We start from the raw sequence: 16,800 nt of genomic DNA on the forward strand, positions 1-16,800 counted from the left end.
TGGATCTATTTAACCATCTATATGCACACATGATGGATCTATTTAACCATCTATATGCACACATGATGGATCTATTTAACCATCTATATGCACACATGATGGATCTATTTAACCATCTATATGCACACATGATGGATCTATTTAACCATCTATATGCACACATGATGGATCTATTTAACCATCTATATGCACACATGATGGATCTATTTAAACATCTATATGCACACATGATGGATCTATTTAACCATCTATATGCACACATGATGGATCTATTTAACCATCTATATGCACACATGATGGATCTATTTAACCATCTATATGCACACATGATGGATCTATTTAACCATATGCACACATGATGGATCTATTTAACCATATGCACACATGATGGATCTATTTAACCATCTATATGCACACATGATGGATCTATTTAACCATCCATATGCACACATGATGGATCTATTTAACCATCTATATGCACACATGATGGATCTATTTAACCATCTATATGCACACATGATGGATCTATTTAAACATCTATATGCACACATGATGGATCTATTTAACCATCTATATGCACACATGATGGATCTATTTAACCATCTATATGCACACATGATGGATCTATTTAACCATCTATATGCACACATGATGGATCTATTTAACCATCTATATGCACACATGATGGATCTATTTAACCATCTATATGCACACATGATGGATCTATTTAACCATCTATATGCACACATGATGGATCTATTTAACCATCTATATGCACACATGATGGATCTATTTAACCATCTATATGCACACATGATGGATCTATTTAACCATCTATATGCACACATGATGGATCTATTTAACCATCTATATGCACACACCATACAAATTTCTGTATGTCCCTTCACTTGTGCACACATTTGCACATATAAATATATGCACATATAAATAATATGCACATTTGTCTGACTGAATTTTTTCCGTTCAATTGCAATGGTAGTATTAAACATCTGTAGGTCCGTTTGCATAAGCATGCGTATATAATGTATACATGCATATGTCCGTTCACATACACACACAATGGAAGCATCTATTTGTCCATTTATTGCACACAAAATGTAAATATCTGACCCTTGACATACACATGTAATGTATGTGCCTTCTGTCACCTCCACGTGTATGCATTTGTCTGTCCATTCGCACATATGTAATTTCAACTTGCTTGCCAATTCACATACATTCTTAATAATTCTTAAAATTATAAGCATCGATTTGTCAATTTGTATGCGCCCATAATGTGAATATCTGTCCTTTTGCATGTGCATACGGTGTAATGCAAACGCCTGTATGTCCGTTCGCATACACGCCTGATGTGTACAAGTACATATCCCTATGTCCGTTCATATACGCACACATTGTACAGTATACATTTGTCTACATGCACGTCTTTAGCCTTTGACATACGCTGTAAACATCACTGCTCCATTGACACACGTCTATCCATTCACCGTGTTTGTCTACTCCAGAGGCCATGGCGGCTGACAAGTTCTGCTACGAGAAGCTCAACATTGAGGGCACGGAGAAGGGCAACTGTGGGCGGGACCAAGACACGTGGATCCAGTGTAACAAACAGTCAGTCTGTCTTCTCTTGACTCTCGCCCCAAACGTCTCTGCTGTGCTCTCAGTTCCATCTCCGTCTCGCAGGGACGTTCACTGCGGTTACCTGCTGTGCTCCAACATCTCGCCCGCCCCACGCCTGGGGGAGCTGCAAGGAGGCCTGACGTCCTTCTCGGTGGCGAGACACAGTGCCTCTCTGGACTGCAGGTACACAAAAACATTTAAAGTGAGTACTTACTTCAAAATGTATCTTTGTGAGTGACGAATGTGTTTTATGTCAGCGGTGCCCACGTGGTGATCGACGGGGACACCGACCTGGGCTACGTGGAGGACGGCACGGCCTGCGGGACAGACCGCATCTGCTTCAACCACAAATGTCTCCCCCTCCAGCAGTTCAACTTCAGCACCTGCCCCGGGACCACCGACAAAACCGTCTGCTCTGGACACGGGGTACAAACATCCACACGTGCACTCACATGAGATTCAGGACTTCTAAATCCAAGTCTATGGAGGGAGGATTGCCATCTCTGGATCAGGGGGGATGATGTCCTGCCCCAGGTACCTGCATCAGGTGCTGAGCCAAAAGCCCAAAGCTGTCAATTTAGCGTTTGATCTCCATTCCTACCCTCACCTATGGTCACAAGCTTTGGGTTGGGACACGCCCTGGGGGGAGGGGTTTAGGTCACATCCGACCAGTAGGAGGCCAAGACATTCATTCATTCATTTTCCTCACGAGGGTCGTGGGGGGTGCTGGAGCCTATCCCAGCTGTCTTCGGGCGAGAGGCGGGGTACACCCTGGACTGGTGGCCAGCCAATCACAGGGCACATATCGACAAACAACCATTCACACTCACATTCATACCTATGGACAATTTGGAGTGGCCAATTAACCTAGCATGTTTTTGGAAGCATATTTGCTTACCAAATCATCATGACGGTGTGTGCACACCCCAAAATGTCAGTAAATTCCCCCAAATTCCGTTTATATCCAGTGGACGGTGTCTAACTTGAAATTTAATGTCCAAAATTCCCTAACTTTCCAATCCAAATTTAGTGTAATTTTTCTCATCTTTGCAAAGCTATATTTCAGAGGTAATGATATTTTCTGCTGAAACAACCAGACTATATTTGTGGTGTTATTTTCCTCCGCAGGTTTGCAGTAATGAGCTGAGGTGTGTGTGCTACCTGGGCTGGGCAGGAGAGGACTGTAACTCCACCTCACCGCTCAGCTACCTCGTGGTGGGACCCACAGCCTCGGTTTCAGGTAGCGCTATCACCGATTCTCACCACTCATTGCCATTTCTTTTTTTTCTCTCTCTCTTCCTGTCATCCACTTTTATACTCGTTCATTTTGTTATGAATATTTTATGCTTTGCTTTGCTGTTTTGTTGTTTGCTCATCACCGGTCAGCATCACTTTTTCTTTGTTTTTTTTTCCCACGCCCATTCTTTGTTGACAGGTCTTTGACGCAGTTCCTTGAGGTCAGATTTGAGTTACTATTTCATTTCCTGGTTCTTTCCCCCCTCTTACCGTCCCACAGCCAGTTCAGGCTGCCTATTGAATGTAATGTGAAGCTGTTGGTACAAACCAGACTTCCCCCTTTTCACCTCTTACACCCCCCCCCCCCCCTTGCTAAGTGTGGTGTGACGGTGTGTTCCTTTGCAGTGGTTTGTGGTTTTGTACCCCGCAACCCCATGTGTCCCGATTAAGTGAAATAGGAGAATCAACTAACACAAATCCGGCTTCCTTCCTTCCTCCCCTTCTTCCTGTGTATCAGGCATCACCAGTACCAACATCATCATTGGGGCCATCGTTGGGTCCATCCTCTTCCTCGCCCTCATACTGGCTGTGACGGCCTGGTGCTACAAGTGAGTGTGCCAGTGGCCTATATACGGATAGCTGCTACAAAAGCTGGATGGGAAATTCTACCTTTAGTAATAATGCTCACTTTGAGAAAACATATTTATCTAACAGGGTGGGCAAACAACATAGAAAGTAACCTACCTATTGCATCATGTGCTCATACAAATACAAATCTACATATAATACCCACGCTAAAAAAAAAACACCCATATATTCCTGCCGCAAGGCATGCTGGGTAGCTTGTGTTCTCCCAACATTTTTACTTGATTGAGGTCGTCAGAGAAGTAGTTAACATACTGTTGATATCCAATCTTTTATTGTTAACAGTTCATATTGTGGACTACCCAGCATGCCTTGCAGGCATTTGGAGTAGGGTTGGGCGATACGGACCTTGGCAAAAATCTCAAAATCTTTGGAATGCGTCAAGATATGATGTTATCAAACGAAAAAATGTAATAATATTTGGCAACAAACTGGCTAACTTTTCAGCACACATCGCTAGCAAATCATCAAGCCGTAATGTCCGTGCTTGTGATTAAGGAAGCTCGCATGCAATTCCAACGCCACGCGTCTCTTGTTTACACAGTTAGACAACGCTTTTATTTTTGAGCTGGCGACAAAATTAAGAGCGGTGACGATATACTCATCCCATCCCGAGTCACGCACTCTAGCATGCTAAACCATGCTAACCCTGCTAGCTTCCATCCACGCTGCGAGGTTCCGCTAACCTTCGCTGGTGTTTATTGCCAAATGTTTTAACCCAGCGTGGCCAACAAGTCCAAGTTTGCCCACCCCTGATGTAACAGAATGGTTGCTAACATTATACACGCTATATCATACGTCTTGCAAGCAGATATTATGATATTCATAAACATGCAAGTCTTTTGGCACCGGTCGCGTCACACTGTTGACTGACGGCCCTCCTCTTCACCTCTCAGGAGCTACAAGCAGAGATGCTACGTGGAGTCCGAGGTTCACCGAAGATTCTGCCGGTTTGCTCACTCTCTATTTTCTCAATGCTGTGCCGTACTAAAGAGTTTATGTGAGGATATCATAATTCAACTGTTATTATTATACAATATCAATAGAAAAGCCCAGCCAAGTTGCATGGAAGATGGCTGAAATAAATGATTAAAAGAGCTAAACGGATGTACGACGGGTCACGTGTACGTGTACCAAGATGAACGCCGTCTCTTGTATGTGCAGGCAAATGCCCCCAGGTGACTATGTAACAAAGCCCAGCGATGCCGATTCCTTTTACAGCGACATGCCGCCTGGCGTGAGCACAAACTCGGGCTGCAGCTCCAAGAAGAGGTCAGCCTGTCTGTCGCACCTTCAGATTTGCGCCCTGTCCTTCACTCCATCCATCCCATCCATTACTCAGAACATCTCACTGTTTGGATTCAGGTGTGCCATCTCGCCATTCCGTCATTCGTTTTATCTGTGTGTGTGTGCACACACTACTTCCTGTCATGTGATGCCTTCCTTTTGTACAGTACAGTACAGTGGAGCCCCTAAGGTCCAACTCACTCCCTCCCAAAGGAAATCATGGAATTGGAATTAATTTGTTCCAGGGTCAAAATCCGATTGAACTGTACAGACTAAGAAATATTTGAACATTTCCAGTTCTATGGTTACCATCACACGTCCATCTTGGAGGCAATGCTTTCGATTCTCACAGGGCTGAAGTCCCGCCACCTGTGAGATTTTTTTTGTGTGCCTTTAGAGGCCCGTTTTCCACCACAATGTGGTCTAATTCAGGGCAACCAACTTTTGAGGTTTTACTGTTTATTTTAGCATCTTTGTCATTGTATCGCTTATGTGCACGTTGTCGTTGTCATAGATCTAACGGCCTCTCCCACTCGTGGAGCGAGAGAATCCCAGATGCCAAACACATCTCCGACATCTGCGAGAACGGTCGGCCGCGGAGCAACTCGTGGCAAGGTAACGCTCGGCCAACGCGGAGATACGAGTGCGGGTGGTCGTGCCTCTGGTGTGTACGCCCCTAACGGTCTAACTGTTGTCTCGCCAGGAAACCTGAGTGGCAATCGCAAGAAACTGAAAGGAAAGAAGTTCCGTGCTCGCTCCAACTCCACAGAGTAAGTACCTCATGGCGAGCCGTGATGAAAGAAATGGAGGACAGAAAACACAAGTTACTCTATGTGCCCCGACTGATTGGTCAACAAAATGAAGGATATTAATTATTAAAATAACATTATTATACATATGGGCAAAATTAGTAAATAATAATAATTGACTAGACCAGAGTGTCTCACAATGACGTGACTTCATTATTCATTAATTCCTCACACACGCTGGTGGTGGTAATGTACATCCGTGGGCACAGCTGCCTTGGGGTAGTATCATTACCATTCATACACCAATGTTGCCATGACGACAGTGACTGGGTGGGTGGAGGGAGGGAGCGAGGATGGAACCGCCAACCTTCCGCTCTCTGCTTTGATGACACGTTCGTACACGTGAAACCTTCTCTCAAGCAGTTGTGATTTACCGTATGCCTGTGAATGCACCACATTGTGCACTGGCTGTGTTTGGCACATGTTTGCGTTGCAAGCATGAGACGCTTGGAATGCACAATGGGGGGGGAGGGGGGGGGTGACGTGTGTGTGATTAGTTTTTTTTTATCCTCCATTTTCCATCACAAACCACGCCGGGGGGGGGGTTGTCCACCGTCCCAGTCCACTTGCATTGTGCTGTCTTGTTCAGGATGCCTCTCCTCTGTCACTCACTCTGAGACTTTTTACCATCCTTTTCCATTTTCCTTCATTCTTACACTTCCTCTCCTCTCCTTTTTTGTGTCTACCCCCCCACCCCACCCCCACCCCACAGGTATTTAACCCCTCACGACAAAACAGACTTTTATGATGTAACTAAATGGGTAGAAGATGTGAATAAAAACACACAAGGACCGTACCTTAGGTATATCTTCTTGTTTACAGCCCCCCCCCCCTCACTTTTTGCTTGGCCAAAGTGAAAGTACACAGCGTGTTCAAACCTGAGCAGCAACAAGACAAGATGTCATCCTTTCATTTGCCTATTTATCCTTTCCCCACTGCATTTGATTTGAATGCACCGTAGTGTATTTATACCTCATGTGTTGTTATGCCCCCCCCCCTCCCTCCCTCCCCCAGCCTATTGTTCGGTCTGCATGTTGACTGTCGTGATGTCAAGTGTGTCAGCCGGTGACCACATGCGTCTCAGTCATGACGTCAGAGGAGCAGTGCGAGGACGTCATGACCGAGACCTCCCCGCCCCCGCCAGGTCGCCACTCCGAACGCTGTGTCCCACAGCACATTGTTTCCAAAAACAGTCAGAGAGATGGCGGGGACCAGGCTGCTCCTGTTAACTGCCTTTTTTTTGTCCGGGGTACATTACCCAAGATAATCATGCTTTAGAGACTAGTAGGAAGTAGAAATAATCAGTTCCAGTGTCAAACCTTTTTTTTTTAACTATACAATAATCCCTCGCTCCAGACCTTATTCTTTATTTGGCATATTTTTGCATTTACAGCATAGAAAACTTGTCAACGACCTTCTACATGTTTTTTTTTTTACATATTAGAGCCCTCTAGACATACAATAACACCCCTATAGTCAACTTTACATTTGTGTTACTAAATGTAGTAGACATAATAAGATACAATTCGACATATTTGGCATAAATAAGAGCTAATATATTAGTATACTCACACCTTAGCAAAGGGAGGTTCCTTCCTGTGGTGGCTGTGTAACATTACTGACACCTAGTGTCCAGTCTAGAATACTACTGTATATTATGTATCTGTCGAAGCAGTAGGTTGCACTTTTCTCTCCTCCACTGGGCTGACTGGTCCACATACAGTATATCGAGTACTGTAGTATTGTAGTACTGTATTGGAAACAAGCTGCTATGGGTCGGCTTCAGTGTGTCTCCTAGCCACTTTACTCTGTTCTCCTGGTTTCCTCACGTCATTCACCAAAAGTACACAACGTGAGGCAGCCACGAGTGCACCGACACGCAACACTGACAAACGACAAACAGGGCAACCTGGCAACAACCATTGACTTTTTTTTCCTCCTCATAGGACACTGTCTCCTGCCAAGTCCCCCACTTCCTCCACGGGATCTATTGCATCCAGCAGGAGATACCCTTACCCAATGCCGCCCCTTCCCGATGACCAGAGGAAAGCCAGCAGGCAGAGTGCAAGGGTGACTGACGCCATCTTGCTTTCTATCCTTTCCTTCTGCTCACCTTTTATTATACTATGCTACTTTTAACCATTTCAAATACGTCTCCTATGGTCATGGCCATCAGTTTTGAGAGTGACACAAGTATTGATTTGCATAATTGGATTTGATATTTTTATGGGTATGGTCTCACTTTACATTAAGGTACACATCAATGCAGTAGTTACTGAGCAGCTAATTAAGAACTAACCACAAACTAATGACTTAGAGTAGTTACTGAGGAACTAATGAGTAGAGTAGTAAAATCATTTTGAACTGAAAATGTTTGTGTGGATTCCGTATACTGGAATACGATATACTGTGTGTATGCTGTGTGTGCCTTGAAAGATCTCAAAGCGCTTGGCCACGACTGTACATCCTTAAAGTTCACTTTGATGTTTCTTATCTTTGCAGCTGTGGGAGACGTCGATATAAGAGAGGAGGAAAACTGAACGACACACACACACACACACACACACATACATACACACACACACACAAAACAAAATGGACTCTGATCAACAAGACAAACTCAAACCCAACAGAGGTGAGCGTCACTGGCGGTGCTGGAGGGACCCAGCACCGGTTGGAGCATTGACTCCGCCCCCCCAACCCAACCCAACCTAACCCTGAGCCATCTCCCCCCCCCCCCCCCCCCCCCCCCCCACTGTGGACGTCCTCCATGTCCGTTGCTCGTTGGCGAGTGTAGAAAGACTAAAAATGCATGAATCAACAAAGACTCTCTTTGGGACGGAACGCATGAGAGGAGCAGATATACTTCGCCGTTTCTCCGCTTTGTGGCCATCGTAGCTCACGATCACGCATCACTCCTCCTCTCCATGTCGTGTACATACGGAAAGAAAATCACTTTTTTTTTTTTATTACTGTGACCTTAAATTGTTGCGTCCGTTTCTCGCGTGGACTCCTGACACCCCCTTTATGAGGAGATCTAGAAGGTAGACAACCTGATACGGCTACTAAGAAGAACCTGGAACGTAAAGCTGACATGCAGGCTCTCATGATGAAAGGGGTTCTATCCTTCCTTACGCTGGCAACGTGATGAGGAAGTGACATCATCAGGTGGCTTTGGTTCAAACATTATTTCATCATCATCCTGTTCATCGATTACTATGTTGATTCATTTTTTTGTTTGAATTCCCTGCAAGCAGACCTGCAAGGTGGCATGGCTCGGGTGGTAGGCGGCTCTCAACCTGAAGGTGGCAGGTTCGATCCTGCCGAAGTATCCTTGGGCAAGATACTCAACCGCCGGTTGCTCCCGACGCTGCGTCATCGGTAGGACAATACAGTAACATTGTCAAAGCGTTTTTTCTTGAGTAGGGCAGCCGGAAAGTGTTTTTTTCGGATGTAACAATTGTACGTCTATACCCGACTAGCCAGTATCCGTGCAGTCTTAAAAAGTTTAAAATACAATAAGATTACTTATATTCTTCTTTTATTGTTAAAAGTATGATTTTGACCTCCGTTTGTTCTGCTGTACTTCGCGTTGTTTATATTTTATCACCCTGCTACCTCAATACACTTCAGGGTTTAAAAAAAATTGCTTTATTAATAATTTAATAATAATAATAATTTAAATTAACTTTTTTAAAAATTCATTTATTTCAATGAAATGTTTTAAACTACATTTTAAATTCACCAGACATGTAAGGTTAAAGTATCACTATCAGATCGGAAACAAAACGAGCGCTATTGCTATCCAATATCAATTAGCATGTAATGGGGCGTGTCTCTCTGCAGGTGTGCGTGGTGGCGGGGTATTATTATATTAATATTATAGTATTTTAGTATTTTATTCAAGTAAACTTCCCATAGTGGCCCACTGGCATCCAAAATAATTGGAAAAGCTTTCGTAATGAGGATAGGACCCCTTTAATTTATACGAATTCTTAGCTTCATGGCTTGTAGCCCGTCCAAAACATTTTGACATTGACGTCCCAAAATCTAATTCTTTTGTACAGTTTGAATTGTGCATTTGTCATTTTGTTTAGCACCTTTTGTAAATCATGTCTGTTAGGCTTTAGCATATGAAGGTCACCATCATTACTACTGATTACTATTGCTACTAGTAGTATATTTTTTATTATTAAATACCTTTATATTGTTCACTTTTCTCTCTCGGCATTATGTACAGCAGCGACTCACACGCTAATGAAGTGCTTTATTGTATTTGTGTTTTTTTATATTTCTTCTTGTTGGCCCGAACTTGAGCTGTGAAATTAAATCATTTGCCCCCCCCAACACACGCACACACACGCCCCCCCAACACACGCACACACACGCCCCCCCCAACACACGCACACACACACGCCCCCCCAACACACGCACACACACGCCCCCCCAACACACGCACACACACGCCCCCCCAACACACGCACACACACACGCCCCCCCAACACACGCACACGCCCACACACATGCCCCCCAACACACGCACACGCCCACACACATGCCCCCCAACACACACACACACACACGCCCCCCCAACACACACACACACACACACGCCCCCCCAACACACGACCCCCCAACACACACACACATACACACGCCCCCCCAACACACACACACACACACACCCCCCCAACACACACACACACACACGCCCCCCCCAACACACACACACGCCCCCCCAACACACACACACACACGCCCCCCCAACACACACACACACACGCCCCCCCAACACACACACACACACACGCCCCCCAACACACACACACACACACGCCCCCCAACACACACACACACACACGCCCCCCCCAACACACACACACACACACACGCCCCCCCCAACACACACACACACACACGCCCCCCCAACACACACACACACGCCCCCCCCAACACACACACACACGCCCCCCCAACACACACACACACACACGCCCCCCCCAACACACACACACACACACGCCCCCCCCAACACACACACACACACACGCCCCCCCCAACACACACACACACGCCCCCCCCAACACACACACACACACACGCCCCCCCAACACACACACACACGCCCCCCCAACACACACACACACACACGCCCCCCCAACACACACACACACACACGCCCCCCCCAACACACACACACACACACACACGCCCCCCCCAACACACACACACACACACACACACGCCCCCCCCAACACACACACACACACACACGCCCCCCCCAACACACACACACACACACACGCCCCCCCCAACACACACACACACACACGCCCCCCCCAACACACACACACACACACGCCCCCCCCAACACACACACACACACACGCCCCCCCCAACACACACACACACACACGCCCCCCCCAACACACACACACACACACGCCCCCCCCAACACACACACACACACACGCCCCCCCCCAACACACACACACACACGCCCCCCCAACACACACACACACGCGCCCCCCCCAACACACACACACACACGCGCCCCCCCCAACACACACACACACACACACGCGCCCCCCCAACACACACACACACACACACGCGCCCCCCCAACACACACACACACACACACACGCGCCCCCCCCAACACACACACACACACACGCGCCCCCCCCCAACACACACACACGCGCCCCCCCCCAACACACACACACACGCGCCCCCCCCAACACACACACACACGCGCCCCCCCCCAACACACACACACACACACGCGCCCCCCCCCAACACACACACACACACACGCCCCCCCCCCAACACACACACACACACACACACGCCCCCCCCCAACACACACACACACACACACGCCCCCCCCAACACACACACACACACGCCCCCCCCAACACACACACACACGCCCCCCCCAACACACACACACACGCCCCCCCCCAACACACACACACACACGCCCCCCCCAACACACACACACACACACACGCCCCCCCCAACACACACACACACACACACGCCCCCCCCAACACACACACACGCCCCCCCCAACACACACACACACACACACACGCCCCCCCCAACACACACACACACACACACACACACACGCCCCCCCCAACACACACACACACGCCCCCCCCCCAACACACACACACACGCCCCCCCCCCAACACACACACACACGCCCCCCCAACACACACACACACACGCCCCCCCAACACACACACGCCCCCCCCCCCCAACACACACACACACACGCCCCCCCCCAACACACACACACACGCCCCCCCCCCCCAACACACACACACACACGCCCCCCCCCCCCCCAACACACCCACACTCTCGGGCGCTGGTCCATTGAATGTATTCCTGTAGGACTATAAGACAGCAACACATTAGTCTTTGAGCCCCGCCCACACATGATGATGAAAAGTGTTTTTTGTGAATAAGTTTAGCCTGTGTGCTGTACAGGACAATGATGCAAAAACCTCCCATTTTTCCCTCCTAATTCAGTATTGTAATATTTAATATCAATAAATCTTTCATCAACACACTTGCCTCAACTTTGTGGTGCAAAAAAACAGTTGTACATTTAGTTGCGTGTGCGGGTTTGTTTGTGTATCTCCGCCTCTTGGACTATTTTAATGTTGTTTGGTGCAATGCTAACCTCAGCGGTGCCTCAGCAGCTGCAGTCTTTCCTGACGGAAGGCCTCGGTCGCCATGTTGTCGTCCTCCTCCAGGGACTCCCGAATCAGACTTTTCAAGCGGTCCACGCTGAACCCGGTGGCGGCAGAGACGGGAACCACATGCCTGAACGTCATGTGATTCTTTGGTATCATGTCGGCGGGCAGCAACGTATGGCAAAAGTCTACAGCATACAAAAAAACAACCAATGAAACTGAGGATTATAGCCACAGAACTTCCAACGTGTTCACCTTTTGGGTTTAGCAGCTGCTCTTTGAGCTCGGCCAGTTTCTCCTCAGCATCAGGGAGGTCCATCTTGTTGACCACCAGCAGGGCCGGTTTGCCCGCAAGCTCCTCCTTGTAGAGCTCCAGCTCCTGCGGGGAAGGAAGCGGACGCCTTACAACATTGAGTCCATCCAGGAAACGCAACACTGACTTCTTGGTGAGCGTCACCTTGGTGAGGAGCTGCACGGCTTCAAAGGCCGACCTGAATGGCGTTTGACTCGCTAGCTGGAAGCCGCAAACATCTACCTAAGAAACAAAAACCAAAACTGTAGACAACCACAATGTATAACACTAGACATAGGGGCACGGATGTAGAAGATAATGCCGCTGCCACAAACCACAAAGAGGAGGTGCTTGGTTCTCTCCACGTGCTTGAGGAACTTGTGGCCCATTCCTTTGTTCATGTGAGCGCCCTCAATCAAACCCGGCAGATCCGCTACGGAGATCTACGTCAGGGAAAAGCAACCATCAGTACACAATGCAATTACATACATACGTACTTACATACATACATACAGTTTTGTATTACCTTGATGTTGCCATCTCTATACTTGTGTGTTTTTTGTACTCTGCTTTTGCTTCTGTAAATCTGTAATTTACGCTTGTGGGACTAATTAATAATTAATCTTGTCTTATCTTACGTATCATCCACAATAAAAGACACTATAAGGTGCTGTAATTAAACACTAAATTCACTGATATCCAATACTGCGACTGTGTTTCAAATGGAATACTTCAAGGTTGGGACTACTGAGTGAAACGTTTTCATGTACTTCTTAGTACCAACATACTGATGCACTCAAAATACTTTCAAGTGTACTGCAAGACGCAGCCCACCTTTACGTACCTGCTTGTGGTCCTGGTAGAATAATTTTCCAATCTGGGGCTTCAACGTTGTGACTGCAAAACAACAACACGCATTAGAACCCTGGCGTACAAAAATGAAGTCATAAATAATAACTGGGGGCCATTTTATTATAGGTTATTACAGCAGTGAACAGGAAGTCACTGTGTGCATGTTTTCACACTACGTAGTGGTAATGATTACATTAACAATACTACATGTCCACATAAACCAGGGGGTGTCCAAAGTACGGCACATGGGCCATTTGTGGCCCCACCTTTTTTTATACATTCTAAAAGTATCATTGCAAAAAAATAAGGGGAGCAGCAAAAATTGAAAAATGTGGGTAATTTTACAAGAATAAAACCAAAATATTAGGATTTTAAAAACTCATAATTTTAGTAATAATAATTTTAGTCATAATCTTATGAGAAACAATTACTAAAGATATGATTTTTGAAAAATTAGCACTAAATGTTATATTAGGACAATAAAGTCCAAATACTAGGAGAATAAAGTCAAAATGTTAGGAGAATAAAGTCAAAATATTATGAGAATAAAGTCATAATTATGAGAAAAACAATCCGTGTATCATTTAATCATCTGTGATTAATTGCGAGTTAACATGCAATTAAACTTTTTAATCGATTGACAGCCCTGGAAATAACTAATAAAAAATGTTAATACCTAATATTTTGCATACCTAATAGAACACATTATAAAAACTGAAAAGACTGATTACAAATCCAATTTAAAAACTAGTACTCATAACTAACATATTGTAAAAATGATGTAATATAAGTGTAAATAAATCACTAATAAATATCATGTACGTAATAAGTAATGTAAATATAACGTAATACCAAAACGTAGCCGAGGTACTTACAAGCGTAGCTGGCTATCTGAGGCGTGGCGTTAGACAAGACCGTCAGCAGGGAGGATTTGCCCGCATTCGGAAACCTGAAGGGGACAAAGTACGGTTCCTTGAGTTGGGGGCCTTAATGACACCACACACACACACACACACACACACACACACACACACACACACTTACCCCACCATGCCCATGTCAGCGATGAGTTTGAGGTCCAGCTTGATCTGCCTTGACTGGCCTTTGCTGGGCAGGAAGGCGGAGGTCAAGGACCCTCCGTGTCCTCCTTTGGCCACCATCACGCGATCACCCTCCGCATTCAGGTCTCCTTTGAGAAGAAGACAAAGTGCATCAGAACCTCCCAACTTAGCTGACCAACGTCTGCATTTCTATCATTTCCTACTGGGGAAATGATCCCAGAATGCAGCGTGTTCCACATAAAATGTTCCTACTTTCTGTTCTAAAAAGCCCACATCCGTATGAATAAGGTGCAAAACGGCACACGAGGAAGCCAAAGCTGACCTCTGTGTTGCTGTTCTACCGACTGTGGCAGTTTTCCACCTACCAATTATCTTGTCATCATCGGTTGTGACTGTGACACCCACAGGAACCAGAATCTCTTTGTCCTTCCCCTTCTCTCCTTTCAGGGACCGCACACTGTTGACATAGAAACAATTCAAATAATAAACAATCCACTCATAATTTGCCATCGATTCTATTATGGCTAGCGAACCTGCTGTTGGCTCCTACGTCGGCTACAAAGCGTTTTTGAGGGTACTTGTCCCTGATCTTTTTCAACGTCATCTTCTCGGTGGCGACCACCCAAACGTCTCCACCGTTTCCTCCGTGCCCCCCAAGGCGAGGCAAGCCCATGCCGCCGGCGCCAGCACGGACAAACAGTCGGACGTTGTCCACAAAGTTTCCATACTGCAAAAGACACAAAACCAGCCAGATTACATACTTGTATTGTATTTGTTATGTTATACCACCGTAGTACAGGGACAGGCTTCTTCTGAAAGGTACAACAGCTTCACAAAAATGAAAAAAAATCGGCATTTTCCAAAAGGCAAAGGCAAAATGTACTTATGTCCCAAATACTCCAATGCGTAAATGGAGTGTGGAGTGAGCCAAAAAAAGCTCCAGAAAACAAGTTTTTAAGAGGGTAGCATATGATATTCTCTGATTGGAGGCTCACCGTGCCACACTTTGAAAGTATTTACCGTTTAGGTGTTTCTATTTTCTATCCTAAGCATTGAAAATACACGAGTAAACTAGTCGCTAGCTAGCTAGCTAGCGACGAGCTACTGCCTGCCAATTTGACAAATTTTTAGCAAAAGGTGCCGGGTATGAAGTACTCACAACAATAATTACTTTCCGGAGGCAAATACTGCACAGCTGAACCACGTTTAACTTTGAAAGTATTTAACGTTTAGGTGTTTATAATTTCTATATTAAGCATTGAATATACACGAGTAAACGGCACGTGAACACACAGCCAATTCAATCATATGTAGCCTGTTAGCATTGACTGTTTTGACATTAGCTAGCTCGCTAGCTAGCGAGCTACTTACCTGTCGCTTTGACAAATGCTTATCAAAAAATGTGGGTTATGAAGTCCTCACAATATTTACTTTCCGGAGGGGAATACCGCACAGCTGAACCATGTTTAACTTTGAAAGTATTTCACGTTTAGGTGTTTATATTTTCTATCTTAACTATTGAAAATACACGAGTAAACCGCACGTGAACACACAGCCCATTCAGTCATATGTAGCCAGTTAGCATTGGCTGTTTTGACATTAGCTAGCTCGCTAGCTAGCGAGCTACTGCCTGTCAATTTGACAAATTCTTAACAAAAAGTGTCGGGTATGAAGTCCTCACAACAATACTTACTTTCCGGAGGCAAATGCTGCACAGCTGAACCATGTTTAGAAGAGTTTAGCCGTTTAAGAAGCCAATGTAGCTGCGTGTTAGCTTGGGTTGGAAGACCGACCCGTGCAGGTCTGTTTGCATGATGCGACGGAACTGCTTCCGCATCACGTGAACATTGACGTGTATCAATCCGCGGGACAGGAGCCAATGGCTGAGGTGGTGCATTCAAGTCACAATATGACCGTCGTAAATGCATGAATTACGTTTTAAAAATACAGGTATCCGGATTGTAAACAGAACCTAGACAGTTACACAATATACACGGTTTCACTAAATTGCGAAAACGAGAGTATGCGGAGATTTCGTCTCAACTACATGTGATTTAATCCCGGTTTGCCATTATTAATCCGGAGACATGCACTTTTGATACAAGGGCCGCTTCATCCATAATCGGATACAACACACCGAAATCGAAGCACAGATTATCATTTGCACTGTGTTGTTTTGGCTTGTCACGTGTTTACGGGGGCGCGCCGGCTTTCACAAGGCTCGCTTCCACGTGGAGTGTAGAGTGCGCGTGTTAACCTTGCGTGAACGC

General features: G+C 46.0%; 2 protein-coding genes and 1 long non-coding RNA gene across 14 annotated transcripts in view; 2 read left to right on the forward strand and 1 right to left on the reverse strand.

Annotated features, from left to right (window-relative positions):
* adam22 (ADAM metallopeptidase domain 22) overlaps positions 1-8,337 on the forward strand; it is a 45,592-nt gene extending 37,255 nt beyond the window's left edge. The window contains exons 22-33 of one of the 10 annotated variants that reach the window (XM_058084111.2): positions 1,527-1,632; positions 1,705-1,824; positions 1,899-2,067; positions 2,770-2,881; positions 3,395-3,485; positions 4,419-4,472; positions 4,687-4,887; positions 5,324-5,424; positions 5,513-5,579; positions 6,331-6,420; positions 7,565-7,688; positions 8,121-8,337. In XM_058084111.2, coding sequence (XP_057940094.2) covers positions 1,527-1,632; positions 1,705-1,824; positions 1,899-2,067; positions 2,770-2,881; positions 3,395-3,485; positions 4,419-4,472; positions 4,687-4,887; positions 5,324-5,424; positions 5,513-5,579; positions 6,331-6,420; positions 7,565-7,688; positions 8,121-8,141 — 1,256 coding nt within the window. In that variant the 3' untranslated portion in view covers positions 8,142-8,337. Of the gene's footprint in view, positions 1-1,526; positions 1,825-1,898; positions 2,068-2,769; positions 2,882-3,394; positions 3,486-4,418; positions 4,473-4,686; positions 4,888-5,323; positions 5,425-5,512; positions 5,580-6,330; positions 6,421-7,564; positions 7,836-8,120 lie in introns of those variants that run through there. The other 9 variants (XM_058084102.2, XM_058084105.2, XM_078797851.1 and 6 more) reach the window with 9 other exon arrangements.
* gtpbp10 (GTP-binding protein 10 (putative)) lies at positions 1,071-16,772 on the reverse strand. 3 transcript variants are annotated; one of them, XM_078797856.1, is made up of 10 exons: positions 16,224-16,772; positions 15,064-15,257; positions 14,896-14,987; positions 14,514-14,658; positions 14,345-14,418; positions 13,462-13,514; positions 12,953-13,060; positions 12,581-12,860; positions 12,313-12,513; positions 1,071-1,818 (listed from the first exon to the last, which is right to left on the reverse strand). In XM_078797856.1, the coding sequence occupies exons 1-9, from the start codon at positions 16,254-16,256 to the stop codon at positions 12,314-12,316; spliced, it is 1,179 nt and encodes a 392-aa protein (XP_078653982.1). In that variant the 5' UTR covers positions 16,257-16,772; the 3' UTR covers positions 1,071-1,818; position 12,313. The 3 variants fall into 3 exon arrangements, with proteins under 3 accessions (XP_078653982.1, XP_078653984.1, XP_078653983.1); XM_078797857.1 differs by lacking the exon at positions 1,071-1,818 and having other exon boundaries at positions 12,041-12,513; positions 12,581-12,704; positions 12,783-12,860; positions 16,224-16,765; XM_078797858.1 differs by lacking the exons at positions 1,071-1,818; positions 16,224-16,772 and adding an exon at positions 15,702-15,826 and having other exon boundaries at positions 12,037-12,513.
* LOC144901938 (uncharacterized) lies at positions 8,351-13,442 on the forward strand. The gene is made up of 3 exons (XR_013630120.1): positions 8,351-8,786; positions 8,876-8,999; positions 12,386-13,442. It is a non-coding gene; the product is annotated as an uncharacterized LOC144901938 (long non-coding RNA).
* Positions 16,773-16,800: the final 28 nt, after the last annotated feature.

This window comes from Doryrhamphus excisus, linkage group LG17, assembly GCF_037039965.1.
Source record: "Doryrhamphus excisus strain RoL-2023G ecotype Guam linkage group LG17, RoL_Dexc_Guam_v1.1, whole genome shotgun sequence".
Classification (NCBI taxonomy): domain Eukaryota; kingdom Metazoa; phylum Chordata; class Actinopteri; order Syngnathiformes; family Syngnathidae; genus Doryrhamphus; species Doryrhamphus excisus.

Excerpts from the sequence above, each read along its gene's own strand:
- gtpbp10 (XM_078797856.1), bottom strand. The coding sequence starts at position 16,256 with ATGGTTCAGCTGTGCAGCATTTGCCTCCGGAAA. Across the intron at positions 13,061-13,461 it reads TCTACCAGGACCACAAGCAG|ATCTCCGTAGCGGATCTGCC; the intron begins GTACGTAAAGGT and ends TCCCTGACGTAG. Across the intron at positions 12,514-12,580 it reads GCAGCTGCTAAACCCAAAAG|ACTTTTGCCATACGTTGCTG; the intron begins GTGAACACGTTG and ends TGTATGCTGTAG.